Source organism: Mauremys mutica, chromosome 4 (genome assembly GCF_020497125.1).
Source record: "Mauremys mutica isolate MM-2020 ecotype Southern chromosome 4, ASM2049712v1, whole genome shotgun sequence".
NCBI lineage: Eukaryota > Metazoa > Chordata > Testudines > Geoemydidae > Mauremys > Mauremys mutica.
Window position 1 is genome coordinate 130,013,565 of NC_059075.1, and position 27,506 is coordinate 130,041,070.

At 51.3% G+C, this 27,506-nt stretch overlaps 2 protein-coding genes across 4 annotated transcripts in view; one reads left to right on the forward strand and one right to left on the reverse strand.

The window, feature by feature from the left end:
- TNNT2 (troponin T2, cardiac type) overlaps positions 1-17,237 on the forward strand; it is a 32,333-nt gene extending 15,096 nt beyond the window's left edge. The window contains exons 10-18 of one of the 2 annotated variants that reach the window (XM_045014871.1): positions 815-875; positions 1,176-1,292; positions 1,739-1,816; positions 2,607-2,717; positions 4,316-4,425; positions 5,473-5,563; positions 10,159-10,199; positions 15,405-15,410; positions 16,890-17,237. In XM_045014871.1, the coding sequence (XP_044870806.1) occupies positions 815-875; positions 1,176-1,292; positions 1,739-1,816; positions 2,607-2,717; positions 4,316-4,425; positions 5,473-5,563; positions 10,159-10,199; positions 15,405-15,410; positions 16,890-16,938 (664 nt within the window). In that variant the 3' untranslated portion in view covers positions 16,939-17,237. The remainder of the gene's footprint in view (positions 1-814; positions 876-1,175; positions 1,293-1,738; positions 1,817-2,606; positions 2,718-4,315; positions 4,426-5,472; positions 5,564-10,158; positions 10,200-15,404; positions 15,411-16,889) is intronic. The other variant, XM_045014872.1, reaches the window with a different exon arrangement.
- The window catches only part of LOC123369342 (maestro heat-like repeat-containing protein family member 7), a 1,253,347-nt gene that overhangs the window by 609,169 nt on the left and 616,672 nt on the right, over positions 1-27,506 (reverse strand). The window lies entirely within an intron of this gene.

Below are 27,506 nucleotides of genomic sequence, written 5' to 3' on the forward strand. Positions count from 1 at the left end.
GCCTAGGAACTGCTTGAGACCAGGACTTACATGAGATTGGAGTGGTGCTTTGTGCTTGTGAATTTCATCCATCGTGGGCTGTCACCCTATACTCTGCCTGTTTATCACAAACACTGGGGGACTGGACAGCCCTCGGGGCTGGAGCAATGGGACCCCAAGTCGGTCATGTCTAGGCTGACTGCTCCAATCTAGCTTGAACTGGCCATGAATCAAAGTTGTTCCCGCTGTTCAGTAGTGATCCATGTGAAATGGAGCTGGGGGGTGCCCAGGGACAGGTGTTTTCATTATAAAAACAACCCCCCAACTGCTATTCTACCCTGGCTGGCAGCCTCAAGTTAGTATTACATTGTCCTGTGCTGAAAACTGACCCGTCCCCCCCCTTTACATATGCTGGGTGTGTGTGCGAATGATGTCATTTGCAAGCTTATTTGCCAGGTTTTCGTTGGTAAAAAGCTTGGACAATTATTTATTGTATTTTTGCCCGTGTGAGGGACCGATCCCCTTTCCATGGCAGAACGGGGCCTACAGTCTATACATGCCAAACATGACAACATGTTTAAACCCAATTATCTAGGCAGTTATACCTCTGAGCCCCTAAAGCTCCTAGAAAGCTAATAGTAAATTGACTCGCACAGTTGAATTCACACACGCACGCTACTTTCTCCTGCCACCTTTCACAGCAGTGTGCTGTCTCACAGGCCTGTATGAACACTAGATTAACCGACGAAGGAGCTTCTCCTACCTGGAGTTAAACAAGGCCGTAATCCGTTTTCCAGCCGAACGGAAAGAACTTCCTTTCTGCTTCTGATTGCAGGCTCTTCATGCCAAACCTGGTGCCTCCCAAGATCCCGGGTGGGGAGAAAGTGGACTTTGATGTGAGTATTGGGTGCGCAACAGACTGTGGGCCTGCTTGGTGGGTAAGCCGCGGGCCTCAGTAACCAGGGCTGTCAGGCTAGCACTAAATTCACTCATGCAAGAATCTCCTAGTCCTTCCAGGCACATACCCAGCGTGCCAAGGCTGCCAGCCCCTCTGGGTATGTACCCACCGGACCCAATACCATGTCTGCCAGCCCCTGCTCTCCGCTTTAGATTGCCCCTAGCTCCCACAGTGCGCTGGTGGCTATTGATCTGGGAGGGCAGTAGCGATGGCTGGTTCAGTGCCATGTTCCATACAGGACATTCACCGCAAGCGCATGGAGAAGGATCTGAACGAGCTGCAGGGCCTGATCGATGCCCATTTCGAGAACAGGAAGAAGGAGGAAGAGGAGCTGATCTCCCTCAAGGACCGAATAGTACGTCTGGAGGCCCCAGATCGTCTCATTACTCCCCCTCCCCCCAGTCCTCAAGTTAAGGGCCATATTCTGTCCCTGCTGAAGACATGGGGGAGCAGGGTCAAGCCCTAGAAAAGCAAGATGCTGACTCAGGGGAGAGGGGACCCAGGTCCAGTCCAGACTGAGGAGCATGGACTCAGGGCTTGGAAAGTGCCATCTTTCATCATTTGATACCAGGTAGTGTGGTGTCCCGCCACCCATCGCCTCGATGCCCAGCCATGTCTGGAGGAAGCAGAGGTCATGTGGCAGGGAAACGGGCACTCCTTGCCATACCAACAGAGCAAATGCTTCCCCCGGGGCTGGGCCCCTAGTCACTTGGGATCCAGAGAGAGCTCTCCCTGGGGCCCTCATGTCAGGGCAGGGGTCATCCCCTGGCCTCGAAGCCCAAGCCTTGCTCTTCCCTGCAGGAGCATCGGCGAGCGGAGCGGGCAGAGCAGCAGCGGATCCGCAGCGACCGGGAGAAGGAGCGCCAGGCCCGCGTGGCTGTGAGTGTCCCACCTCCCGGAGCAGGGGAGGGCTGACACAACCCCCAGCGACGGAACCGGGTCTAGGCTTCTCCCCCATCAACCAGCTGGGCGCAGCTGCTGTTACCCCTTGTACTGCAGGGACCTTCCTTCTAGCTGTGAGGGACTCCCCTTTAGTGCAGCTTCTAGATCAGCCAGCGGGGACACTCCAGACCCACTTGGGGCCGAGACTCCTAGGCTCTCCTTGGCCCAGGGAGCCGGTGGCCACATATTCCACCATGGTCTCTTGACTGAGCTGCAGCCTTGGGCTGGGCTGCTCACAGCTCTCCCAGGCAATACAGGGCTGGGCTGGGCTGGGTTAGCGCTCCGCTGGGGAGAGCTTGAATGAACCTCCAGGCAATGGAGGACGTGGTGGTTGCTTTAGCACAGGGCGCTCTTCCTCCTGAGCCAGCGCCCAGCTCCAGAGGGTGCTGGGCTGATGGAGGGGCTCAGACAGGGGCCTGCGCCACTTGCCGTGTCATTAAGTGACTGTGTTTATGTGGTGACAAAGCCTGTTGTCCAGGCTGATGCCCAGCACCGGTGACCACCTCTCTGAGCCTCACTTGCCCTTCTGCTTGGGGGAGTTGTTCATGGCAAAGTACATGGGAATGTAAGCAGCTGTCATGGCATGTGACTCTGCAGCGCTTGGTCTGGTCTGTAGCTGTCTGTATGTTCCCAGTGGCTGTCATTCTGCTGAGTCTGTCTCTCCAGCAGCAGTGAGTTCCCCTGGCTTCTCTCGAGACCCCTCTTGCTCTGGCTCTACCCCTGACAGGAAGAGAGAGCCCGCAGAGAGGAAGAGGAGGCCAGGAAGAAGGCTGAAGAGGATGCCAGGAAGAAGAAGGCTTTCTCCAACATGCTGCATTTTGGGGGCTACCTGCAGAAGGTATGATTCCAGCTTGGGTCCTTGGGAACTGGCCATCGTGGTGGTAGCCAGAGTCCCCGCCCAGTGGTAGGACTCAGCGTGTGTTTTCATCCTGCTTTCTACTGGAGATGAGATGCCAACTAGGGACCCTCCTGGCAGCATCTCTCTTTGCAGCAGGACCAGTCCCCATGGTATCCCAATGACCCAGGCCATGCTAAGCTGACTTCATGCAGAGGCGGTTCTAACTGTACAACTGCCTGCTCCTCCCACTCCTGATTCTGTTCCTTTGTCTCTGTTCCTGAAAACCAGAGGTCCCTTTGCTATCAGGCTGCTGCAGTCCTTGGAGCTGGCATAACTGAGTGGCTGGTGGCAGGGGTGGTGGGTTGACTCTAGGTGCAGAGAGTGTACATGGACCACCCTCAGGGCACAGAGCTAGGAAGAAACAACACTAAAGCAGCCAAGGGCTGACTAGCAGTCTAGCACCATGGAAGCAGCAGCCTGCAGTAGCCAGAGACAAATGGCTGCCTTAGGGCTGTAGCTGGGGGCTCCATCCCACAGTTAAAGGGGCCGGCTGTAGGGGAGCATGCTGGGGAAATTCCCATGAAAGGAAGGCCCCCAAGTGGAGCGTTAAGGGGGTTAGGTAGAAGGGAAGGGGCCGATGGTGCAGTTCCACTGTTCTGTCCTCCTTTGATTTTATGAGGACATTGCGCTCAGATCAGAAAACTCCCAGGCCCGATTCTCCTGCTGCAGGAGAGCAGTGAGTCTCACTGAAGCTTCCTGCATCCTTTGGCGATGTTATTTCCCGCGCGATAAGGTCATCGCCAGAACATCAGACTTCACCCGCTCTCCCTACCCACTAGACAGAACCATGGCAGTCACCTAGGGCAGCCTTGTTGTTCCCTTCCCCGTGCAGGGCACTCAGCCCTCAGGACTCTGCCGCATGGACTTTACTGGCACGACAGGCTGCCTGTCTTCCAGGCCGTGTGTTTGGTGGCTGGTAGTTTTGGTGCTGTCCAAGCCCTTCTGGGGAGACAAATATCCCCTGTCTGTGTGTTCCATTCTATGCATCCGAAGAAGTGAGCTGCAGCTCACGAAAGCTCATGCTAAAATAAATTTGTTAGTCTTTAAGATGCCACAAGTACTCCTGTTCTTTATACCATTTTTGGTAGTATTACAGCGCCACCTAGGGGCCCAGCTGAGATCAGGCCCCCTTGTTCCAGGTGCTGCGCACCCACAGTGAGAGTGTCCCTGCCCTCAAGAGCTCACAAGCTAACTAGATAAGACAAAGGTTGGGAAAGGGAAACTGAGTCACAGAGCAGGCAAGTGACTTGCCTGAATAACCCAGCAGGCCAGTGGCAGAGCTGGGACTAGACCCCAGGTCTGCTGAGTCTCAGCCTAGTGCCCCCATCGCTGGACTAGCCTCATGGCAAGTGGGGTTCTTGAAAAGACTGGCTGGGGTGGGCATTTTGCTCAGCTCAGCTGGGCTTCCCCTTCAGAACCTCCCCATGCCATTGGGCTGTAGGGGGTCACTCCAGCTCAGTGTGGGGGGGAAGAGGGGGAGAGCTGGTGCACAGGGGGGAGTTAAATTCCCTCTGACTCAGGCCCGCTGATGTCTTCAGACAGAGAAGAAAAGCGGGAAGAAGCAAACGGAGCGGGAGAAGAAGAAGAAGATCCTCAGCGAGCGGCGGAAGCCTCTGAATATCGACCACCTGAATGAAGACAAGTTGAGGTGAGGGTAAGGGAGGGACCGGGACAGTACCCCCCCCCCAACCTATCAGGCTGGCGGAGAGCCCACAGGCATGTGCCTGAGTCCTGGAACCCTTTGCATCGCTATCCCCTAAGGGCAGCAAATCAACCTGCCCCCTCCCACCTCTTCATTCACCCCAAGCGAGGCCAGCTGCCCCGCTCCTGTACCAGACTGTGTGAGGAGCCCTCACCACCAAGGGCAGCGCTGCAGACTGTGGTGGCCAGGCTGCCTGGGCTGAGCTGTAGGACAATGGGCAGATGCAGCGGGGAGCACTGAAGGGCACTGGGTGTGCCGTGCTGGAGTGAGAAAGCAGCAGCAGTAGATCTGTGACCCAGGATCTCTGGGCTGTGTCAGCCCTCAATCCCCATCACTCTTGCTGCAGCCAGGGGGATGCACTTCGGTTGCCATTGTGCAGCTGCTGTGGCTGCCAGCTGGGACTGAACTCATGAGCAGCAGAAGCACAAGCCCTCACCGTGGGAGCCAAGGGGGAAACTCCAGGGTTGTGAGTAAGTAGCAGGCTGGTATAGTCACAGGGGTTGGCCAACAGAGGGAGCTGTGATCACACACCCTATGCCTGTGTTATGTCCTCATCATGGACTGAGGGCACCACATGGTCCTAGGTGGGCTAAGCACCAATAGGCAGCAGGTCCCAACCTGGCGCTAAAGCAGCGTGAAGTCAGGCATTGCTCCAGTCCCTTGTATCTACCCTGTTGGGGGGCAGAGCCTAAAAAACCTCATCGCAGCTGGGATTGGAGGTTGGTGGGGGTCAGAATTGTGTGTGGTTCGGTGAATCACATGGACATCCTTAGAGGTTTTTAAGGTCAGGTTTGACAAAGCCCTTGCTGGGATGATTTAGTTGGGGATTAGGTCGTGCTTTGAGCAGGGGGTTGGACTAGATGATCTCGTGAGGTCCCTTCCAACCCGGATATTCTATGATTCTATGATAACCTTCCATGCCCCCCTGACTCCTCAGTGCCCTCCCCCCGCTTCCTGAATCTCCTCACTGGCTCCCCATGGCTTTCCCCACAGGGACAAGGCCAAGGAGCTGTGGCAGAGCATCCACGACCTGGAGGCTGAGAAATTTGAGCTGCTGGAAAAGTTCAAGCGGCAGAAATACGAGGTGAGGGTTGTTCTGACCTCGGCTTCCTCCTGTGGCCCCATCTCTGCCGTGGGGAGGCGGCTGAGGCTATTGTACCCAGCCTGCCATCTGTATCACAGGGAAACCTGAGGAAAGCTCCCTTGTTCTCCTGTGGGTAGCGGTTGTGGTGAGATCCCCATTCCCATTCCCTAACCTGGATTTGAACCCAGGTCTCCAAAAGTGCAAGGCCAGTGCGCTCAGGTGAGTTGAGCCAGACCCATAGCTGGTGTAAATCGGCAAAGCACTATTGACTCCAGCAGAGTGACACCAGTTTGTGCCAGCTGAGGTTGTGGCCCCAGAGCTTTAGTGAACGCCACGTGAGCATTGCAGAACACCAGCTATCAACACTGCAAAGCAGCCTGCCAGACGCAGACTCCTGTGGATTCTCTAGCCAGCTGGAATCTCTCTAAGCAGCAAACACCCGGCCGTCTGTCTGGCCCTCCTGTTCTGTACACTCACAAGTCTTCTAATGACTGGATTATTTTATGCTCTATCCTAGCACAGTGAACGGATAACTCAACTGGCTTTGAAAATCATGTCTGTCTATCACATTTCCAGTGCACCCATCACTACACCCAGAGTTCGCTAACATTGCTTCACCCTCCACACGCTCCCTCGGCACAAGCAAAGTCCTTGTGGTTGTGTGCTAAATCCTGTTAGGGCATGGCTGGTGTCTCGCCAAATTTGGCTCTGGCATGTGATTGAGAAGTTGTGCTGATGAAGCCACGGTTGAACGTGGCTAACTGTGGCAGCCCGAGCAGGGTGTCCGCAGCCCGAGCAGGGTGTCTGCAGCCTGCTGCCTGTAGCTCTAGTTCTTTTTTCTATACGTCTTTGCTTTGGGCTCAATCCTGTGAAGTGCTTAGGCCCAGATCCTCAGATACATTTAGAGGCCTAACTCCCTTTGAGAATCTGAGCCCAAGTGCCCATGACTTGCGGTGAACTTGAGAGCCCGAAACAGCACCAGGCCCTCTCTCTGTTAACCACCCCTCTGAGTGCTTGCTTGTGTCTGCCTTTTAATGGTCTCTTCTCTCTAACTCCACCAGATTGTCACGCTCACTGCTCGCTGCGATGAGCTAAGCAAGTAGTAAGTACCGCCCGGCCCACTGCCGGCAGCTTCCTGCCTGGGTTTGTGCTTGACATGCTGGCCGGCTGAGAGGGAGCAGACAGTCCTGCTGGCATAGGGAAGAGCACAAGCAGAGATCTGTGTCTGTGAGCCATAGATCCAGTTGGGATGGATTAAGATGGAGGTCTACTTAGGTGGTAGGTAACAAATGGATAGATGGGAAGGTGAGTGAGTGAGAACATAGGAATTGCCAGCCCAGATCTTCCCCATTCCCCTATCTTGTATAGTCTCCTGACAGTGGTGAGAACCTGCTGCAACAGAGAAAGGTGCAAGTAATGTTGCAATAGAACATCCTCAACATAGAGGGAGATTCCTCCTGACCCTTGTCAGCTCATGCCCTGAAGCATGACCATGTCTGAACCCTTTTTTTGAAACCTGTTTATGAAGGACAGAGGGGTGAGAGAAATGGGGAGTGTTCTACATTAAAGATCCCATTACCTGTTTTAGAGCTATTGATAACTCAGAAGTGCAGGATCTTGAATGAATATGGATCAATCTGCTAACAAACAAAGCCCCAGGACAGGGTACTGGTGGGGGGTCTTTTATAGACCACTGAATCAAACCAAAGGACAGAATCAGTTACTCCTTAATTACCTGGCTGTAATGTGTAGAAAGAAAAATTGTGATGTTATGGGGACTTCTGTTTGAGAGACATTCACTGATGGTCTCCTGTAGCCAATAGAAAAACATTAGAATTCCTAAAAATTGTAGATGATGGATTTTCTAACACAGATATTGCACCCAGCACAAGGCAGCTCCATTTTGACCATCGTTATGAAGATTAATTAATCACTGGTAATAAAAAAGGTAATAATTGGAGATATACCAATCTCCTAGAACTGGAAGGGACCTTGAAAGGTCATTGAGTCCAGCCCCCTGCCTTCACTAGCAGGACCAATTTTTGCCCCAGATCCCTAAGTGGCCTCCTCAAGGATTGAACTCACAACCCTGGGTTTAGCAGGCCAATGCTCAAACCACTGAGCTATCCCTCCCCCCACTGGATGGGGTGTTGGTGGTTGCCTAGGGACCAAGAATCATGCCCTGATTATGTTAATTGATTCATAGATTCCAAGGCTGAAAGGGACTATTTTGATCATCTAATTGGACCTCCTGTAAAACAGAGGCCAGAGAACTGCCCCCAAATAGTTCCTCCAGCAGACCTTTTAGAAAAACATCCAAGCTTAATTTAAAAATTGTCAGTGATGGAGAACCAACCACAAACCTTGATAAATTGTTTCAGTGATTAATTACTGTCTCCAGTATACATTTAAATTTCCAAGCTTAATTTGTCAGTATGAACACACAGATGACTATTCAAACCGCTAATATATATACTTGGTGCTTCAAAAGGGCTAATTTCCCAAAGTTGATGAAAGTTTTATGAGTGAAATTGAAATGAGGGGTGGGGGGATTTAGATAGGAAAAACATGAATAAAAATGGGGATTTCTTAAACAAGAGTTGATTAGATTGTCATCATCGTATAATTCAGAAGTAGGACAACTTTGCATAAAAGTCCATCCTGGTTCAGTGGAGAATTGAAGACATCAATTTAGAAATAAATAAAAATCAAATGGGGCAGGGGGAGAAATAGATCACAAGCAATATAAATGAGTGGTTATGAAGTGTAGAAAATTGATAAGAGAAGCAAAAGACATCAAGTAAAATGTCGTGGCTGGCAGGTCTAAGGACAATAAAGAGGAGTTTTTATAAGCATGAACAAAAGAAATCCTAACAATAGTATAAGCCCATTAGTAATGGTGATGGTAAAATTGTTAATGTGGCAGCAAAGGCAAAAGTGTTCAATAAATATTTCTGTTCTGTATTTGGAAAGAAGCAGGTTGATGTACTCATCAGATGAGGATGATAAATTACTGAGGGGGAGGTTAAACAGTATCTGCTAATTTTTAAATCAGCAGGCCTGGATAGCTTGCACCCAAAAGTCCTAAAAGAGTTGGCTGAGGAGATCTCTGGCCCATTGATGTTAATTTTGAATAAATCATGCAATATCTGGAAAATCTCTTAATACCCTTAAAATCTCTGAATCTAATATAACTCTAGATGTTCCCATTATAGTTATCTATATAAAGGTCACATCCTTGTTTTTGCTCTTAAAACCAAACTATCAAAAGTGGCCACTGACATTGGGCGTTTCCATTTTGGGGAACTTGAGTTGAGACGCCTTGTGCCCGAAACAAGTAGCCACCTCTGAAGATGTTGGCTTCATCCTCTCTGATATGTGTCAGGGTGAATCAGGAGGTGGGAGTGTGAGTGGATATAGTTATATGGGGGTAGTTGTGCAGAGTAAGGACTGATTTGGGCTATTGCCTTCCTCGGGTCTGGGTGGGCCCAGATGCTGTCTGCTCTCTCTGTGCCTCTCTGTGAAGTGTGTTTGAACCTTGCCTGGCTTGCAATGCTACCTAGGACCTCGACTTACTCAGTAAGGGAAGCCATGCATCCCTTGCCATGGGGCACGTCTGGGTAAGTACACGAGCCCTCTCTGGACTGTTGATGAGCAATAACTGTCTGTCCTTCCTGTCCCTGTGCTTGGAGCACAAACTGAGTCAGCAGTTTTGGATCTTCATTAGCCAAACAGCCAATGTTCCTAGCCAGCCATCTATGGATTTGTTTTCCAGCTGGTGACAGCCCACACCAGCCATCCACCTTCCTTTCCTCCTGTGCACATGGCTCACTTGGTCCCTACAAGCAGGATACGTAGGACCTATGTGTGAGGCTGGAGATGCACAGTGCAGTAGCAAGTTTGCACAGGAGACATCAGATCCACGTAGCCCAGGTACCATAGACACAGAGCCCATGTCCCGTCATTCACGGGAGCCCTGGCAGGATGGCTGCTCTAGGCACAGCTGAGAACAGCTGTTACTTGCTCCATACCACCATGGAGGTAGGGCTCTACCATTCATCTCTATGCAGAAAGCGTTGTTCTGTGGCTGGCCTGGAGAGGCTGGTCATACAGGAGAGAAGCATGGTGAAGAAAACTTGCAGAGGCTTGGCCTTGCGAAAGAATCTCCTTCAGTTCCTCTACGGAAGGCAGGCAGTGAGTGCCTCTCACCCGAGGCCACTGAGAACAGCCATGCTCTCTGCATTCCCATGCACTGGTTGAAAGTGCCCTTGGCAGCAGAAGAGAGCCAGGACTGGTCCATGATGAGAAGAAAGGGGATTCTCTATTGGAGCTGCAAATCACAGACCTGCCCTATGGTTCTCTAGCTTCCAGCCTGACTTAACACAGCCTGTGCTACCCAGCATCACCTCCAGGGTCTCCCTATGTCCTGGCCTGGACTAAGCAGGAGCTGTGGACTGAACTACGTGGGCAGGCCGCTCTAGAGGGTCAATGAGGGGAGACCATTTCCTGCTCTGTCTTCCGCTGCCCTTTGGCAGCCTTCTGCCCAACTCAAGGTGTCAGCCCCACCTCACTGTCCTTCTGTATTTCTCTTGCAGATTAACGTTCTCCGAAACCGCATTAGCGATCACCAGAAGGTGTAAGTACCAGGGCTGCCTTCTGCCTCCCCGGCTCCCTTCCACCATCCTCTTTCACCACTCTCCTGCTCTGCTCTCTGCCTTTCCCCTTGATCCTCTTGTTGCCCCCATGGCTCTCAGCTCTCCCCTCCCCTCTCTGCTTCCTCTCCCTCCCCTATCTCTTCCTTGTCTGTATTTTGTTCCTTCAGCCTGTCCTCTGCCTTCCCTGCTCACCCCATTTCTACTGAACATTCACAGGCACACAGAGAAGATCCAGAGCCAGTGTTTTTATCCTGCTGGTACTTTCATACTCCCTCTTCTTCTCTGCTCCTGCATACACATTTCCCTGTTCTTCCTTTGGCTGCCTTCTTCCTCTGCTTCTCTAACCCATCAACCTCCCCCCGCCCGTTTTTTTCCTCTGACCTCCCTGTCTCCATGTCACTTCCACTTTGCATCACTTCTCCCTTAATCTAGCACAGGGCGAGCCACATCCACCTCTAGTGGCTGGCCCACGGAGAAGATGACAACCTACTCTTGCTGCCAGCTGAGACTCCTTTAGCTCAACTTCTCAGTAGTGAGTGCTGGAGGTGCTGGGTTCAAACCCTGATGATGTGGTCGTAAGCCTCTGCTACTGGCCTCCCCTGTCATGATCCTGAATCAGATATTGACTGGCTACAGAGCTTACATCTGAGTGAGGTACACACCAGGTGTGTTCACCGTAAGGTCAGTTTATGCTTTGCCAGTTATGGCTGAGGTTTGTTTAAATAAGGTATTTTACACACACCACCACATGGGGGGGCTGAACAGTATAATATAGTTAGCGTTCCGTTACATCGCCCCCTTTAAGTTCTACATTCCTACCATTTGCAATATTTACACTATCGTGCTGTCTTTGACATTCAGTACTGGTCAGTCTAAGTGTCTCTGAAATCGTGCTGGTTTTTTAATTACATGACCGGAATGCATAACGGCTTGCTCATCTGGCTGTCCATTAGTTGCAATGACTAGCTGTGGTTGGTTTGGAATCTTTGGGTCGTCATCTCATTCTGCATCCACCATCTGTAGAGTTTGCTCTATTGATTTATCTTTCTGAGGAACAAACTGTAGGTGTTGACGATTTCTGTTGAGCTCTCCAATGTCAGTCTCGATCACATGATCTGGTCACTACATGTTTTTTATTGACAACCATCCATCTTGTCCATCCAGTCTGACATGAACTTAGTCACCTGGTTCTAGACCCAGCGGTGCTCTGAGTGAAGTCTATTGTAAAAGTGTTCGTGAACTCTGTGAGCCTTTTTATCCAGTTTGGCTATTGTCTTTGTGTCTGGTCACTTTGGAGCTAGAACTATTGTTCCAGTTTTGGAAAAGACTTTGAATTGTCATCCCACCAGGAGCTGTGCAGGACAATATCCAATAGCTTGTGAATTGTGGTTCATTGTCAGTCACTAGTTCTGGAATACTAAAGGTAAGCAAAAGGGCACTTCAGTGTTTTGATAACACTGTGACATGTTGTCTTTCAAGTAAAGTGTTTCTATATACTTGGAAAAATAGCCCACAATGACCAGGTAATGATGTCCTCTGAATCCACATATATATCTGCAGCTAGTCTCTTCCAAGGTCTCTCTGGTAGGGGTGTAGTTATTAAAGGTTCTTTGTGTTGCATTGGTCTGTTAGTTCTGCAATGCTCACATGCAGATACTTTATTCTTTACATCCTTGCTGCTGCCCGGCCACCACACCAACGGGTTGGCCCGTTCACAGCATTTAGCTAATCCTTGATGTCCTTCGTGGATGAGGTTTAGGATTTCTCCTCTCATTTCGTTTAGAATTACAATGCAGTTGCCTTTCATCATAAGTCCATTTGACTTCATTATCCGCGCAGTGCAATCAGGGGCAGCTCCAGGCACCAGCATGCCAAGCGCGTGCCTGGGGTGGCAAGTCACTGGGGGTGCTCTGCCGGTTGCCGCGAGGGCGGCAGGCAGGCTGCCTTTTGCAGCATGCCTGCGGAGGGTCCGCTGGTCCCGCTGCTTGGGCGGACCTCCCGCAGGCGTGCCGCTGAATTCGCGGGACTGGGGACCTCCCGCAGGCAAGCCGCGGAAGGCAGCCTGCCTGCCGTGCTTGGGGCGGCAAAATACCTAGAGCCGCCCCTGAGTGCAATGTAGTCTTTTTGTCACTTACTTAGTGTCTTTTTAGATACATTGGGGTAGCTGACCCAAGTAACTTAGAACTTCGTGAAGTTGCGTGTCTGTCAAGGATGCTTTTTGTAGATGGAGTAGTCTTTTTTTCCTGAGACTGGTCTGTATGTGTCAACTGTGTCCACGGACACCTTTACATCATCTTTAAGCTCATGGTTAGCTGAGTGTGATGCTGGGGTCTGTGACTGTGTCTGCTACTACCAGAGTTTTCCCAGGAACATATTTAGCAATTAGGTTAAATTGCATCAACCTCTGCAACAGACATTGGCATCTTAGTGGTACTTGATCCAGGCCTTTTCAATTGGTGCATATAGTTTTTCTGCTTCTGTGAATGGGCAAGAGCAAAATGCAGTTGGCTTCTACTCAGAGCCATGTTGGTGCAAAGATACACCGCCTAGTCCATAGCTACTTGCATCTGCACTGATGATTGTGGATTTGTGCATATCATAGTACTTGAGAACTGGAGCAATGGAGATCGTTTCTTTTACCATAGCCCAGATGTGTTCAGTTCAATCAGTGGTTTTGTCACTGCAGAGAGACCTTGTTGATATCGAGCAAGGTAACTTACCATCCCTAGTACATGTCTCAGTTCTGGTGAATGTATTCCACCAATGAAAGTATTCCATTTTTTAACGGTTTTTACTTTCTTAGTGCTAGGACTGATTCCATCTTTGTCTGTCCCAAAAACTAGATTTGGGTTAGGCAGAAAATGCACTTTGCCTGGTATAGCTTTAGTCTGGACTGACTGATGTAGGCTCAGGACTTCATTGAGGGTTTTCTTGTTCTTCCATCGAAGAACAATATATCAGAATATCATCCATGAAAAGTATAACTCCGTTTGTGTTTAACAGTTCTGCCATCTTTCTTTGCGAACTTGCGTGGACCGGTGATCGCAAAAGTAATCTTCAAAAACAAAATCTCCCAAAGATGCAATATATGTTTAGCACTGTCTTTGGCTAAAGGAATTTGCCAGAATCCGCTTCAGGCATCCACCTTGGAGAATACTGTCACTCCTTTCACTTGTGGAAGGAAGCCATCCAGTGTGTGTGGGTGGGTGGGGGGGAGTTGGTATTGTGCCACCATCATACATGATCTGGGCAGTGAATTTTTTCTTTACAACAGCTGGAGTTGTTCCATCCTTTTTCTCGATCCCACTTGTGACCCCATGTCATGCTCCTGGATCAGATATAGACTGGCTCCAGAGTTTACTTCTGAGCATGATACACACTAGATGTGTTCCTCGTATGATCCTTTAACGCACTGCCAGGTATGACTGAGTTTAGCTTAAGCACAGTATTTTACACATACATAGCATCACCTGGTGACTGAATGGTATAATACAGTTCATCATTCCAGCACACACACACCCAGCTCCTTTTTCTCATCCTAGCAGGATCTCTTCTGTCTCTCGTCTTGCTTCCTCGGCTCTCAGGGTCCCTGCCCCCCTTTGCTTTGTTCCTCCACCACAGTTCCCCTCCCCTCTTACCCCACTCGCTCTCCGGGGCCCTGCTGAGCCTTCGTCCCTTGTGTTCCCTTCCCTCCTCCTTTCTTTCACTTGAGTTTCTCCCTCCTCCTTTCTCCCTCTCAATGTCTCTTCTCGTCCCCCATCCTTCCCCTCTCTCTCTTCCACTCAGCTCCTTTTTCCTCCCCCCACCCACTGCTGCCAGCCCCTCCCAGCCCCCTTGGCTCCGATTTTTGCTTCTCCCCGTGTTGCCATTCTTTGAGCTGCTCTTGGTTTTGAGACCCACCTGCAGTGGATTCTGGGGGCCTGGCACCATGGCTCCTGCAGGGGGAGAGCGTGAGGGCCTATGTATGGAAGCTCCTTGCCTCCAGTGGATCTCAGAACCCACAGGGTTAGCGGGTGATATCCCCAGCTCCTTGTGTGGGGTGTTGCCTCACCCCCACAGGAGGCCCCCTCAATCTCCACTCTCTTTCGGAGGACCGGGGATGGGCTGCCCTCTGTGGGGCAAATGCAGGCAGTGTGATAACCCGCCCAGACTGCTGTAAGTCATCTGGAAGCCATGTCCTCTCTCCAGCCAGCCCAAGTAGCACAGAGAGGGGCCCAATCCTGAATGTTTCAGACCGACGGTCCATCTAAACCAGTATCCTGGCCTCAGTAGTCCTGTCACATGGTGTAAGGATGACCGGATCGGGCCCTCCAGTGCCATGGATCCTACCTGGCCCATTCTGGGTCAGATCCCCTGGTAAACTAGAGGGTCTCCACTGAATGTTGGGAATTCCCATTTCCACCAGGTGAGGGCAGGGCACCTGCCTCTTTGGATCCAGTTCTCTCTTGCCTGCTTTTTCTTCCCTCTAATTTTGATCTCCTTACGAGGATCAGCGGGTTTCAGTCTGCTCTCTTACACCGGTGTAGCTGATTTCAATGCCATGAATGAGAGAGGAATCTGGCCTCAGGGGGTTACTCCTGATTCTCACCAGAGTGAGTGAGAGTGATCTCAGGTGCGTCACTAGAGCTTCTAAAAACAGGGGGGGACATCATTTTAGTGAAAATCTTCTAAAAAAAATTTGTCCCTTTTTTTTAATCACGATTTTGAATTTCAGAACATTTCAGCCAGCTCCACGCGTTACATCTCCAGGCCCATCTCCTTTTGCTTCTGTCACACACCTAACTCAAACCCTGCTGCAGCTACATGTTGACACACGGCTGGGGGCAGTTTGGGCATAGGGTCATTTCGTACTTGGGAGGGGAATGGGAATAAGCTGTCAGAGCAGCGGAACTTGGTGAGGAATCGGGATCACATTCCCGCACCGATGTCTCTCTAGTAATCAAGAGCAAGGGGCAGAAAGAGACGAGGGAAGCCCAGTAGCTAGCAAGTCATTTGGCCTTTGCCTTGAGGCGTCAGCCAATCTTTAACCCATACAGATAAGTAAATGTCACTCTGTGATAGCAGCGCCTTTTAGACTCTGCTCTCTGAGAATCTGAGGCCCAGTCATGTGGCGGCTAGGAGCATTCTCCACTGTTTACACCAAATCTCTCTTCTCTCTTCCCCTCTGACATGACCCGGCCCTACAGCAAAGGGTGAGTAGCATGGCTGTCCTTGTGCTGCATGGGGCTGATTGGGTTTACACTGCATGCATGCTGCATGGGGAAACCGGTCTGAAGTGAAGCTGGGTCTGGGGAGGGCAAACCAGGAGTGGTCTAAGCAACTTTCTGTCACCATGGTATGTTTGCCAAGGCCACTTTTCCTAGTGTCCTGAGGATTGAGCAGGGCAGCTGCAAATAGACCAGAGCAAGAAGGAAACCCGGCTCTTTTGGGCTCAGCTTATTGGAAGGGTTCAGTGATTACAGTAAAAAAATCTCACTCCTTAGAGCATTGTTATATTTGGATCTTGAGCTCTGTGATTGGTCATTTAGTCACATGGAGTGGTTTCTCTTCCCTGATTGGATGCACTAACCCTTATAAACAGAAGGAATTTCTGAGGCATTGAACTTGTCAGGCACTGAAAGCAGCTGGAGATATACAGGCTTCGGGGCTTGTGGCCCCTAGGTAATCTCAGCCTGCCCTCTCTGCCCCAGGATGGGCCATGGTCATCGAAGAGTTAGCAAAAGCAGGGCTCTTCCCTGGCAGAGGCAGAAGGGAAGGCCCAAGCCCTATAGACTGGCTACCAGGATAGAGTTGGGAGTTTGTTCTGAACTCTGGGAAATAAAGGTCACTTTTCTCCTCACTGACTTGGGGTCGGATCCCTCCTGGTGTAAGGCAGCATCGCTCTCCTGACTGTAATGGAGATGTGCCAGTTTACACCAGCTAAGGGTTTGGCCCAGGCACTTTAACACGTTGGCCAGTACTAATGACCACAGAGACACCATCTTAGCTTGTGTTCACATCTGCACCACTGTCTGGGCCCTTCCCCGTCTGTCGGGGTCAGAAGGGCCAAGTGAGAAGAGCTGGTGACTTTCACTATAAAACGCACGGACTGGAGTGCTCTTAGAAGACCATTTCACCTGCCCCCACTGGGTCTGATTCTCTTCTCACTGGCACCTGGTGCAAATCAGGAGGGCCAGTGTACATGAGAAAAGTATTGGGCCCAGTGCACTCTGATAACACCCACTCACCATCACTGCCACTTGGTGAAGGGGGACATGGTGCAGCTGTTTCTATCCTGGCTGAGTCCTCAGGATTAACTTCTTCCCCGTTTTCCTAAAGACTCTTTGGGATTGGAGAGGGGGTGTCGCTGACTGACGTACCTGCCTTGGCAAAGAGTTTTTTGGCCGGTCTTGTTGGGTCCAACCTTTGTCTGTGAAATGCGTTTTCTAAGAGCCAACTCCTAGCTCCATGAAAGCCAATGGTAAAGGCCCCTTGACCAGGATTTGGCCCCAGGGAAAGCTGCCCAAGGGATTTCCTCACTGTTTGCAGTGAGCTTCAGTCTTCCCTTCCCTCTCCAACTGGGCAGAGAGCATAGCCCCTGGGGAACCCAGACCCCTCCCTGCTCTCAGCTCTCTCTTCACAGCCCCTCGAAGTAACACCTTTCAGCCGGTGCTTCTCTGCTTCCCTTCCAGCTCCAAGACTGCCCGTGGGAAGAGTGTGGTTGGCGGCCGATGGAAGTAGCACCCATCTGATGGGCATGAGGCAGAGGAGAGGCCCAGGCACGGAGCAGTGCATTACTGTTTGGTCAGCCAGCTGGATTCCGTTTTACTACACCACGGATCCTGCACGAACCCACCCACCACCCCTAAGGACACAAACCAGTTGTGCTTGCACAGCCCTCACTGCAGGGGCAGCATTGTCTGTGTGTGGAGCAAATGCTTTGCTAGGTCGGCGCTGCTTGCTCTTTTCACTGAACCCCGGGATGTTGCTGTGTCTGTAAATAAAGAGAATCGGGAAGGGATATGTGCCTTTCCTGCCTAGTCATCTCCCACATGGCCTGCTTGCTGAACTTGACCTGCTGCCGTGCGTCCAGAAGATACAGGCTGTGGAGATGACTCTCAGCTGGTGTATGTCACTGTGGCGCCATTGAACCATGTAAATATACGCTACCGGAGGATAGAGCTCGCTGAGTTCTGTGAAGCTAGGTTGAGCTACAGCAGCTGAGTGTCTGCTCCCTGCTAGTGCTGGATGAACCTCAGTTTCAGAAAGGTCCCAAAACTGTTGGATGAATTCCAGAGCAGTATCCAAACAGCCCACTTGATTTTGAGAAGCTGGGCTGGGAAACTCTTGAAAACCAATGAATTTGGGCTTGTCTACACGGGATCTTTGGGTGCAGTAAGCCAGGATGTGACTCTACAGGGCGCTAGCTTGCCAGGCAGCAATGTCTCATGTGGCCACTGCCTCAGTGCATGGAAAAGTTCTGAGAGCGCTTTGACTTAGGCTGTGTCTATACTACAGAGCCACTGCTAGAAGGGGGAGTCCTGCCAGTCCAGGAACACCAACTCCCCACATGACATTAGCACTCAGCTGTTTTCACAGCTGTGTCTACACTAGGGGTTCTGCTGGCATAGCTCTGGCACTAGGGGTGTGGTTTTTCACACCTTGAGAGACATAGCCAGGCTGCTATACATTTGAAGTACAGACCAAGCCTTCCTGCACTTTACAAGTAGTAGTAGCTAAAGCGGCCTCTGGGACTTTTGCTGCACTGTAGCAGTATCTACATGGGACGTTGCCACACGGCAATTTAGTGGGCTGTAGATTTATACCCTGCCCAGCTGCACAGTAATGTCTCATGCAGATAAGCCTTTAATCACGCTAGTGAGGCACTTCCAGCTGTTGGATGGGCCAGAAATATCCTGAGGCTATGGCCCCTCTCCCATACTATTCCAGTGCTCCCTATTCTGATCAGGAACTACAGAGCTGCAGGAAAATAAACACTAATGGAAAACAGTTGACCAAGCTTTTTCCCAGCCCCAGCCTCTTAATTTGAGTTGCAGTGCAAGGTTCATATTTTATCTAGGCTGGTTTGCTCAATCTGTCCTAGATTTATAGCTGTGGGGTTGTCCAGCTTGTGCAAGGGTGAAAAACTGTGACTTGAAACAGGACCGAGATCAAACGACTCACTCTCTAATTTCAGATCCACTCGGTGTAGTTTCATTACGTAGCTCCCACCTGGTGCAATGGAAGGAACGTGTGCTTTTTCTCACGTGCCAGTCTCGCCTGGAGCACAGGGCCCTTGTATATCTCTAAGTGGCCTTCTCTGCTCCCACAGGTAGGCATTGTAGATCCCCAGTGCTTCTGGGCCTGCCCCATGGAGCAGGTGATGGGTTGTATCTGCAACACTTCTTGCTCCCATGAATACTTGGAGGCCCTGCTGCCAACTCCCAGCAGCTCCCTGCCTTGCCTTCCAGACTGGTAGACCCAGAAGCCTTCCTTTGCTTCTGACACCATCCGCTAAAGGTGTGTGCCAGTGTGCTCTATAAATCCATACCTGTGTGTCTATGGAATCAAATCTCTTAGCCTGGAATATTGCTAGGACGAGTCAGCACAGCAGCTATGATATTTGCTCATGTGTACAGAGCATATCCACTGCAAATAGAGGTGGATATAATCTCTTTGCAATGGGGCTGGTGTATGATTCTGCACATGTGTGTCATGGGAGAGCATGTCTGGTCCCTGGGCGTGGGTACTTGGCATCTCCAACTGGCCTAGCTCCTGGGACAGTGAGTACCTCGCTGTTGCTCAGTGGAGTCCTGCAATGGAATAGGGACTGGCTCTGAGTAGCTGCTCAGTAAAGACCAGGACTGTGCAGGGGTATCCAGAACATGAGAGGAGATCCACAACAGGATCTAGCTGCCCACAAATGGGTGAGGCGGGCCAAGAGGGTGACCTCATGGGCTCCTTTGTCTTGCAGGGCTGCCTGTCTGGCTGCCCTCCCTATGGCACCTGTGAGCTGTCTGCATCTATCCCAGCTCTGTGCTCAGTAACTGAGCTGGCTGGCAGTGGGGTCAGCCAACTGGCATCTCCCTACTGCCCTCTGAAGGTGGGTGGCACCATCCTACCCTCTCCAAGGAATTAGGGGCACACCAGGCCTCAGCCACCCTGCAACGAGCCTCTCTGAGGGGGAGTGACCATCCACACCACAAAAGGCCAACGCGAACGGAGGGGGCCCGCTTGACCTTTGCTGGGGAGGCAGAGAGGAGTGTTCCCTGCCCGCCCCCGGGCAAATGGGCCAGTGTGGTTGAGTTGGTGAAGCTGATCTAGCAGAGCTCACAAAAGCCCAGTTTATAGGGACCATCTGATGGCAGCAGGGGCCTCAGCCTGGCTGGGACGGGATCGTTTCCCATCTGTCATCTGCCACAGAGGCCATGAGCAGGGGGCAGTGGGTGCTGGGACCCTGGCAGCCATGCAGAGAAAGGGCCTCTGACATGCATCCACCTGGCTCACCACGAGGTGGCACCATGTGTGTGCTCCCCGAAGGCCTGGTGTGCTGGCCACACCCTGGGGTGCCACCTTGCTTCCCACACAGCCACCTGTTTAAAGCAGTGCTGGCCCCTAGCCAGGCCAGGCTGATGCGGCCACACCTGTGCACTCTCCCAGGGCAACGCCCGGGCGCTGCCCCACCCCGTGTGTGTTGTTCTGAAGCTGAACCATGAGGGAGCGGCTGAGTCAGCATGTGGGAAGAGCCAGCTCTCAGCCGGGCCGGCCCCAGCCACAGCTCCCGTCCCTCTCCCTCCTGCCTCAAAGGCCTCTCCCAGTAGCAGTCCCCTGCTGGCTTCAGAAGGGCCAGAGACCCAGCCAGGGGCCTAACTGTGGAGGGTGGTTTCTCTGAACGAGCCAGCGAGCAGCAGAGGAATCCAAGGCAGTAAGAGTGATGGCGGATGTTAGCGTGGTCAGAACCCAGCCCCCATGTGCCTTCTGCTGGGGTCAGGCTGCACAGCACCAGATCCTGGCTCTGGAGATGTCATCCATCCATCCATCCATCCAGCAGCAGCCTTCTGCTTGCTACAGGGGCTGTGCAGGTTAGAGCAGAGGTGGGTTTCAGAAGCCATCAGCTGGCTCAGGACCATGCTGCATACTTGGGAATCCCTTAGCCTTGCAGAAAGCTGTGCACATGGAAAGGGAACAGGGCCCCAGCCCTGGTAATCACAGAGGCACTGTAGAACGTTCTGCTTGTGAGTGATTGATCACTGGGATGATGCTGGGAGCTGCCTCTTGCTAGGCCTTCATGTCATGGTGGGTGGTATAGTCTCCTCAGCCAGCTGTAGATAGAAAGAGGCATTTTTGGCATTCACTTCTTTCTGGGAGTCTAGGTGGGGAGATAAGGCTGCCAGGACTACAAACTGTGCCCCAGCAAGACCACCAGGATCAGGTACATTCTGCTGAGGGGATGGCTCTGGCAGTTCTTCAAAGTGCCAACCAGTGGTACTGCTTTTTGTCATGTGTTGAGCCTGAGTCAGCTGTGACCACACGTTCCATATGGGGTCAGATATTCCAAAGAGCTTGGCAACCAACATACACCTAACATGCATTCAATGCACACCCAACATACACCCAGCATACACACAATGTGCACACAACTTGCCGAACACAGGGGAAAAATCTGCCCGTATATTTTGGTGCCTAAATGGGCACTGAGCTTTTTTGAAAATCAAGCCTTGATTTGGCAAAGCCTTTAAACGTGCTTACTTTTAAGCATGTGAATAATCCCATCTGTCGCAGGGTGACTGGCCCTTTAAAAGGGAGAAGGGACCTGTGCACCTCTGACTGGTCAGCTGCCACTCAGGTTTAAGAGAAGGCACCTGGGCTCTATAGAAAGGGAGATTGTTAGGAAGGGGCAGGTGATAACTGCCAGAAAACAGAGGGAGAAATGGCAGCTGGGGGAAAGAAGCTGAAGGAGCAATGTACCTGTGAGTTACCAGTGATGAATGATGAGGACTGGCTAGCGCTGGGGAGCTGGGCTGAGTTGCAGGAGGGCTTGTGTAAAGGAAGGTGGGGATGAACCAGCTTGGTCACTGCAAGCGGGACTGGAAGCAAGGGGCTGACTCTGCAGGGTAGCTCTCAGGATGGGGTGGGGTAGGGCTCACCAAGGAGACCTGGGGAGTGGGCTGCTGTGGGAAGCCCCCCTTGCAGCAGGCCTGACCTAGGAAGAAGGTTCTGGCAGGAGGGAAGTTCCCCTGAGCAGGGATAGGACTTTCAGGCAAGGAGGAATCTTGGATCTCTCAGGCAGCAGGTCTAGTGAGTGGAGACTGGGAACAGGGGCTGACTGGTTAGTGACTCTCTGGAGGGTCAGCAGGGGGTGGTTCCCTTTGAAGGGGTTGAGGAGCTGTTGTGGTGTCCTTGTTTTGATGTTCCTTCATCTGGCTGGATGAAAGGGAAACGGAGGTGGGTTCCCCATAACACCCTCCCTGCTCAATGAAGCACATGCTTATGTTTTGATTGGTTGTACCACAGCCTGACTGTGGAGCTGTACGGTTGGGTTCTATCAGTGTAGCTGTAGCCTTATAGCCCAGAGCACCCTTATGAACTCCTGTAGCCTCCCCAGATGTAAACCAAGAGGCAACAGGAATGAACCCTTCAGGACACACAGGCAAGCAATTGTATAGCAATCCCGGGTAGTGCTCACGAGAGCCATGCAGTGCAAAACCAGAGTGAGGTATCTACAGCGGGGCTAGAGCGTGCCAAAGTGAGCCAGAATGTGCCCTTCCACCGCAGTAGGTCTAACCACAAGGACTTACGGGCGGGAATTGGTATTTTTGTATTTATTCCTGGGTGTGATCAGGACAAAGTGTTTCATTTCCACCAGTGGATGTGGCTTCCCCTGGCACAACAAGGTGATTTGGCTGTGGCAGAACAAGGCAGCATGATCCAGTGACTGGGGCACAGATGGGGGAATTGGTGGCCCTGCATTCTACTCCTGGAATGGCCAGTGACTTACTTGTGTGACCTCAAATGAGCCACTTCCTCTCTCCCTGTGCCTGCTTCCCCACCTGTTGAGCAGGGATAATAGTACTACTTACCCTCCTTTGCAAAGAAAGCACTTGGGTCCAGATCCTCAAAGGTATTTAGACTCCTAACTCCCATTGATTCCATTGGCAGTTAGGTGCTTAAATGCCTTTGAGATCTACAGTTCAGGGCAAGGCCTCTAACCAATGTTATCTCCACTGGTAACTTAATTGTGGACAGATAGGGGCGTGTGCACATATGTGTATGCCAACCTTGTCTGTATAACCAAGACTTGGTGGGATGATTCCTAAGGCCTTGTACTGCAGCAGCTTCCTCCAGGCAGGCTCCACATGAGTTTAGGGTGGGAGTGAAGGGTGTGCGTATGTGAGTGGGAAGTGTCCCAACCCATCATGTAACTCATCGGAGACCATCTGCCCTGTGTGTCCCCGGAATAGGGCTACACTGGGGGAAGTGATGGTGTTGTCCAGATCTACCTCCTCTTTCCCAGCCTAACCCATCTAGAGCTAGTGAGAGACATGCCCACCTTGCTGCTTGCCTCAGGGAGGCTTATGAGAGAGCTGCTCAGGACATGGGTTTTCCCATGGAAAACTTTGACTTTTTTTCTTCCCAATAAACTGAAAAGCAAAAAACTAGTGGCTGAAATGGCTGCAAACCCAAATGTTTTTCAACTGAAACACCCCAAAACTGTGGGGGGGGTGTTCAACTTCTTCTTTTGGAAGAAAATAGACACTGTGTGGTAAACATTCATTTGATCAAAAACCCAATTTTCTGCTGCGGGGGCGGGGGAAACATTTCAAGGGGAAAATGTCTGACCAGCCATTGCTCACAACCATAGCTCCTTGGCTGCTCTATTCTCAGCAGTGCTAGGACTGTCTCTTGCCATGTGTTTGGCAAGGGGGCTGCATCCTGGTCCAGACCTTGCTGCAGTGAGATGGACTTTTACAGCAACCTGCCTCCCAGCAGACAATGCATTTGAATGGTCTCCGAGCATAGCACATCAGCTTGTGCAGAAAGTTGCAGCTTGTTTTCTTAGCAGAGTCACCTGCAAGCGATATAATGCCTGGTCTTCATAACTGCATTGGCTTCTATTTGGTTCTGAGAGCAATTCCTTGGATTTGAATTAGGGGAGGGAACAGATTAGGGCCCAGATCCTCAAAGGTGTTTAAACACCTAACTCCCATTGTAATCAATGGGAATTAGGCAGCTAAATACTGCCTGAGGATCTGGGCCTTGTAGCAGGGCATTCTGAGTTGAAAGTCCTGTTTCTGGAACTTGCTTCCTTTCTGTGCATGACTGAGAGACTTGAAGGCCAGAAGGGACCATTGTGATCATCTAGTCTGACTTCCTGCACGTTGCAGGCCACAGAACCTCACCCACCCGCTCCTGCAACAGATCTATAACCTCTGGCTTTTAGTGAAATCCTCAAATCTTGTTGTTTGGTTTTTAAAGACTTTGGGTTACAGAGAATCCACCCTTGGCTCTAGTTTAAACCAGAAAATGACCCATGCCCCTTGCTGCAGCAGAAGGCAACTCCCCTCCCTGCAATTTTTTGCCAATCTGACCTGGGGAAAATTCTTTCCTGACTCCAAATATGGCAATTGGCCGAACCCTGAGCATGACCCATAAGCTAGCTACTTTGGGTAATGAGTGTGTTGAAGCTGCACAGAGCGTACAAACACCTAATCCTTGGTAATTACTCAGGCAACTGAATTCCACATTGCCATGGCTTCGCTGCTACCGGTACCTGGGCTAGCTAGATCAAAGCTAGTTCAGGATGTCCACGTGCTACAATCACCCCTCCCGCCCCATTGCAATGCAGACATCTCCAGCCTCCCCTTGGGGGTCAGAGATGGGGATTGAACCCCGGTACCATAATCACCAGCCCAGCCAATGCTTCACCCACAAGACCATCCTATGCAGCTGGTTTGGTTATAGTGTAGGATACATCTGTTTGCTCAGGCTTCTGCTAAATGCAGGTTGTATGTTCTCTTTAGGTCTACTTAAAACAGGATTTCTTCCCCCTCGCAACTAATTTGGCCTGTAAATTGCTGGTGACTGTAGCCAGTACACAGATATCAATTGCAGCTGAATTAGTAAGTGTGACTGTGATAGATGGACATCTGGATTCAAGCAATACAGTCAGTAATGCTCTGAGGAGCCATTGGTGGGCAGGGTTGGCCTTACCATGAGGCAAACTGAGGCAGCTGCCTCAGGTGCCAGACTGTGGGGGGGCGCCACTAGGACCCAGAGTGTAAAAAATTGTCTGCTGCTGATGTATATGTATTCTCTCTGCTCTAAATGCACAGAGATGGTGGAGTGTTGTGCTGGAGGAAGGAGGGCACAAGAGACATAACAGGCATGCAGGAGAAAAGAGGAGAGGGAATAACAGAAAGCAGCAGGAGCTGCAGGGAGAGAGAGGAGGAGAAGTCTCTTATGTACCTCTCGAGCACCCCCAGGAGCCTGGACTGATTAACACCAGCTTCTCAGGGAGCTTCCTGTTTCCTGCTGCTTCCCTGAACCCACTTGAGGGAAAACAGGCAGTCAACTGAAGTAGTAGGAGCCAGTTAGGCCCTTAAGAGGCTGATATCTTCCCTCACTCAGGCCCTGCTACCAGCCTGCTTATTGGTCCCCTTCAACTGAGGCCTGGTCTACACTAGGACTTTAAATCGAATTTAGCAGCGTTAATTCGAATTAACCGCTCAACCGTCCACACCAGGAAGCCGTTTAATTCGACCTAGAGGGCTCTTTAGTTCGAATTCGGTACTCCACCCCAACGAGGGGAGTAGCGCTAAATTCGACATGGCTAGCTCGAATTAGGCTAGGTGTGGATGCAAATCGAACTTACTAGCTCCGGGAGATATCCCACACTGCACCACTCTGTTGACGCTCTGGACAGCAGTCCGAGCTTGGATGCTCTGACCAGCCACACAGGAAAAGTCCCGGGAAAATTTGATTTCCTTTTCCTGTCTGGACAGTTAGAATCTCATTTCGTGGTTGGACATCGGGGCGAGCTCAGCAGCACCGGCAGCAATGCAGAGCTCTCCAGCAGAGGAGTTCATGTAATCTCTGAATAGAAAGAGGGACCCAGCATAGACTGACCGGGAACTCTTGGATCTGATCGGTGTGTGGGGAGAGGAGTCTGTGCTTTCGGAGCTGCGCTCCAAAAAACGGAATGCAAAGATCTACGAGAAGGTCTCCAAAGCCATGAGAGACAGAGGATACAGCCGGGATGCCACGCAGCGCCGCGTGAAAATCAAGGACCCCAGCCAAGGCTACCAAAAAATCAAAGCGGCAAACGGATGCTACGGAGCCTGCCACCAGTGACCATGGACTCTGACGATGGGACAGTGTCAACGGCCAATTCCTCGGCGATGTTCGCGGACGGGGAAGATGAGGAAGGGTTTGTGGAGGACGAGGCAGGCGACAGCGCTTACAACGCTGGTTTCCCCGACAGCCAGGATCTCTTCAGCACCGTCACGGAGATCCCCCAACAACCCTCCCCGGCCGTTAACCCGGACCCTGAATCAGGGGAAGGATCACTCGGTAAGTGCTTTAACCATGTAAACTTTTATTCTTAATATAACAGGAATCTGAAGTATGTGAAAAGGAGGTCTCTCTATATATGGGGATAGAACAGAAATCCTCCTGGGAGATCTCCACGAAGCTCTCCTGGAGGTAATCGAAAAGCCTCCGCAGGAGGTTCCTGGGGAGAGCTGCCTTATTGGGTGCTCCGTGGCAGCACACTTTTCCGCGCGAGGCTTTCATGAGGTACTCAGGGAGCATTGCCTCCCCGAGCACGGCTGCATAGGGCCCTGGTTTGTGCTGGCTTTCACGCAGCATGCGCTCTCTATCTCCTTCAGTGACCGTCCTCAGGGTGATCTCGCTCGGAGAGTCCTGCATCTAATTAGGGGAATTACTGTAATGTTACGCCTGGTCCAGAGTATTTTTCAAAAAACTCCGGAAAGACGGCATAGCAAAGACTCAGCACGCTGCTGCGTGACGAGCGTAACGGAAAGCCAAAGAATCAAATGGACGCTCATGGAGGGAGGGGGGACTGAGGACGCAAGGTATCCCACAGTTCCTGCTGTCTCCGAAAAGCATTTGCATTCTTGGCTGAGCTCCAAATGCTTCTAGGGTCAAACACAGTGTCTGCGGTGGGTCAGGGCATAGCTCGGCAATTTACGCACCCCCCCCCCACCCCCAGAAGTGAAAGGGAAAACAATCCTCTGTTGACTCTTTTACATGTCACCGTATCTTTACTGAATGCTGAAGATAGATGCGATGGTGCAGCACTGAACACCGACATCCTCACTCCCCCCCGGCCATGGGTGGTTGACGGTACAATATGACTGATATCCATCGTCATCATCAGCCTATTGGCACATGGGGCAGTGCAAAAGGACTGGTAACCATGCGTACTAGCATCAGTGAGGTCGATCAAGGGCGCCTGGCCCTAATTTTTCCTGGTAGATGGTGCAGTATGGCTGGTAACCGTCCTCATCATAGCAACAGGGGGCTGAGCTTCATCAGCCCTCACCCTTCATGTGTAAAGAAAAGATTCAATTGCCCCTGGACTAGCAGCAGGATGCTGGGCTCCTCTCCTCCACACTCCTTAATGTCCTATCTGGACTATCATAGCAACTGGAGGCTGCCTTCCACTCATTTCTCACTAACAAGGCACTGTGTCTTATTCCTGCATTCTTTATTACTTCATCACACAAGTGGGGGGACAATGCTATGGTAGCCCAGGAAGGCTAGAAGAACGGAATGAACAGGTGGGGTTGTTGCAGGAGCACCCCCTGTGAATAGCATTCAGCTCATAATCTATGCAGGATCTGACACAGAGCAGCTGTGCTCTCTGGTTCTCTGATACAGTGGTTCTCTAGTACACTTGCCCATATTCTAGGCAGGACTGATTCTATTTTTACATACCAAAAAGGAGGGATTGACTCAGGGAGTCATTCCCAATTTTGTCTTTTGCGCCCCTGGCTAAGAGCAGCCAGGGGCACTTATGACAGCAGCAAATGGTGCAGTGCAAAAGGACTGGTAACCATGCCCATCTTATTACCAATTTATGGTATGGTAGATGGTACAATATGGCTGGTAACCATCTCTGCTATCATGCAAAAGCAAAAGCATGCTGCTGTGTAGCGCTGCTGGACCGCCTCTGTCAGCGGCATCTAGTACACATACGGTGACAGGCACAAAAGGCAAAATAGGCTCCATGGTTTCCACGCTGTGACGTCTGCCAGGGCAATCCAGGGAAAACGGGCTTGAAATGA